General features: G+C 48.5%; 1 protein-coding gene across 1 annotated transcript; it reads left to right on the plus strand.

The window, feature by feature from the left end:
• The first annotated feature begins 267 nt into the window (after positions 1-267).
• LOC146188250 (uncharacterized) lies at positions 268-882 on the plus strand. Its single transcript, XM_084605013.1, has one exon. The coding sequence runs from the start codon at positions 268-270 to the stop codon at positions 880-882; it is 615 nt and encodes a 204-aa protein (XP_084461139.1).
• The last annotated feature ends 1036 nt before the right edge of the window (positions 883-1918 follow it).

Raw genomic sequence — 1918 nt, forward strand, 5'->3', positions numbered from 1 at the left:
GTGCCTAGTGTAGTGTTTGTAATCGGCATCTAGCCGAATGTTACCACTCTGTTGGCCACTATGGAATAAAATATGGCGGCTTAACCAACAGGCTCGCTTCATCAGTGTCTCGCCCAATCTAATCAATCGGACCCCATCACAGTCTCCGGGAACACTAAGATGGTGTCAGAAGTGCTGTTTTATCTCATGAGATGAGAGTACCACTACATCAAGAGTAAGTCCGTCCAATCACCCATCAGCAACAAGCGGCTACTGGCAATCGTAGTCATGGTACATGTGCTCCCTGCCTTCCCAAGTTTTGACCTGCGCGCTACCGACGGCAACAATATTGGTCACGAATGGACGAAGTGCATAGAAAGGTTCGAAAACTTTCTTTTAGCTTGCGATATCTCGGCAGATGCACGCAAAAAAGCACTCCTCCTGCACTACGTCGGTGAAGACGTCTACGACATATATCGCTCGCTCCCCGAGAGTGCTGCGCAAGATGCGACGGCTACAAGCACGACCCAAACCACGCAGAGTACATCGACGCCAGAATACGATGTCGCTCGAGCAAAACTGAATGCATATTTTGCGCCACGAGTGAACTCAACACTTGCTATCTATAAATTTCGTCAAGCTCAGCAAAACGTTGGTGTGTCACTAGACGCCTTCTACGCGCGCCTCCGGCAGCTTTCTCGCCACTGTAACTTCGAAAACGTCGACTCTGAAGTCAAGAACCAAATCATTCTCGCCACAACGTCGTCTCGCCTCCGAAAGTATGCCATGCTTCATTCCCTCACGTTACCGGACTTACTTAAGCAAGGAAGAATGCTCGAGGATGTCGAACGGGATGTATCCGAAATCGAAAAGCACGTTGATAACAATGCGGCGGTGTTCTGAAGTCAAGAACCAAATCATTCTCGCCACAACGTCGTCTCGCCTCCGAAAGTATGCCATGCTTCATTTCCTCACGTTGCCGGACTTACTTAAGCAAGGAAGAATGTTCGAGGATGTCGAACGGGATGTATCCGAAATCGAAAAGCACGTCGATAACAATGCGGCGGTGTTCGCAGTGCACCGGAAGGACAACACCATGGCCAACACCCAAGAAATGAACGACAGATGCCACGGCAGGCCTACACACCACAGCGACCTCGTATCTCGTCAGCAGATTGTCGCAACTGTGGCGGCAAGTGGCCTCACCAAGGCGGTCGATCCAGTTGTGCTGCACGGGGCAAGACTTGCAAGGCATGTAACAATGTTGGTCATTTTGCACGATTCTGTCGCTCAACCAGGAGAACAGTACACGCAGTGGACTGTGACAATGACTCAGACACACAGTTAGCCTGCAGAAAGAAGAGTTAAGTACTAGAGAGCCTGCAGCCACCTGTGACGCCAGTCCAAGCAGCGACGAGTACGTTTTTGTTTCCATGACTTCCCCTCAAGCAAGTTCATCTCCAAAGGCTATTGTCACTGTCAACAATGTGCCAGTCACTATCGTAATCGACACGGGGGCTACAGTGTCAATTGTTGGCGAAAATTACTTCAAATTTCCAAGAAACATCCATCAGAGTGTTCCCATACAAATCAACGTCTCCACTTGAACTTTTGGGCAAAGTCTCTGTTAAATGAGATACAAAGATAAGTGCATTGAAGAAGACATTTTTGTTATTCCAGGAAACTATGCATCACTCTTAAGCTTCACAGCCGCAACCAACCTGGGCCTTTTCCAGATCAGGTACCAAGTTTCTGACAATCCAGGTGACAAGTCAATCGTGGAAGCATTCCCCAAATTGTTTAGTGGAGTTAGAAAACTCAAAAACCAGCACATCCACCTTTTTGTGAACGACTCCGTCTCACCTGTTGCACAACCACACAGACGTATTCCGTTTGCCTTGCGTGATGCCACAGAAAAAGAACTTGAACGCCTCCTGTC

The sequence above is a fragment of the Amblyomma maculatum genome, chromosome 5 (assembly GCF_055883805.1).
Source record: "Amblyomma maculatum isolate TAMU_Amacu chromosome 5, ASM5588380v1, whole genome shotgun sequence".
NCBI lineage: Eukaryota > Metazoa > Arthropoda > Arachnida > Ixodida > Ixodidae > Amblyomma > Amblyomma maculatum.

Excerpts from the sequence above, each read along its gene's own strand:
- LOC146188250 (XM_084605013.1), top strand. The coding sequence starts at position 268 with ATGGTACATGTGCTCCCTGCCTTCCCAAGTTTTGACCTGCGCGCTACC.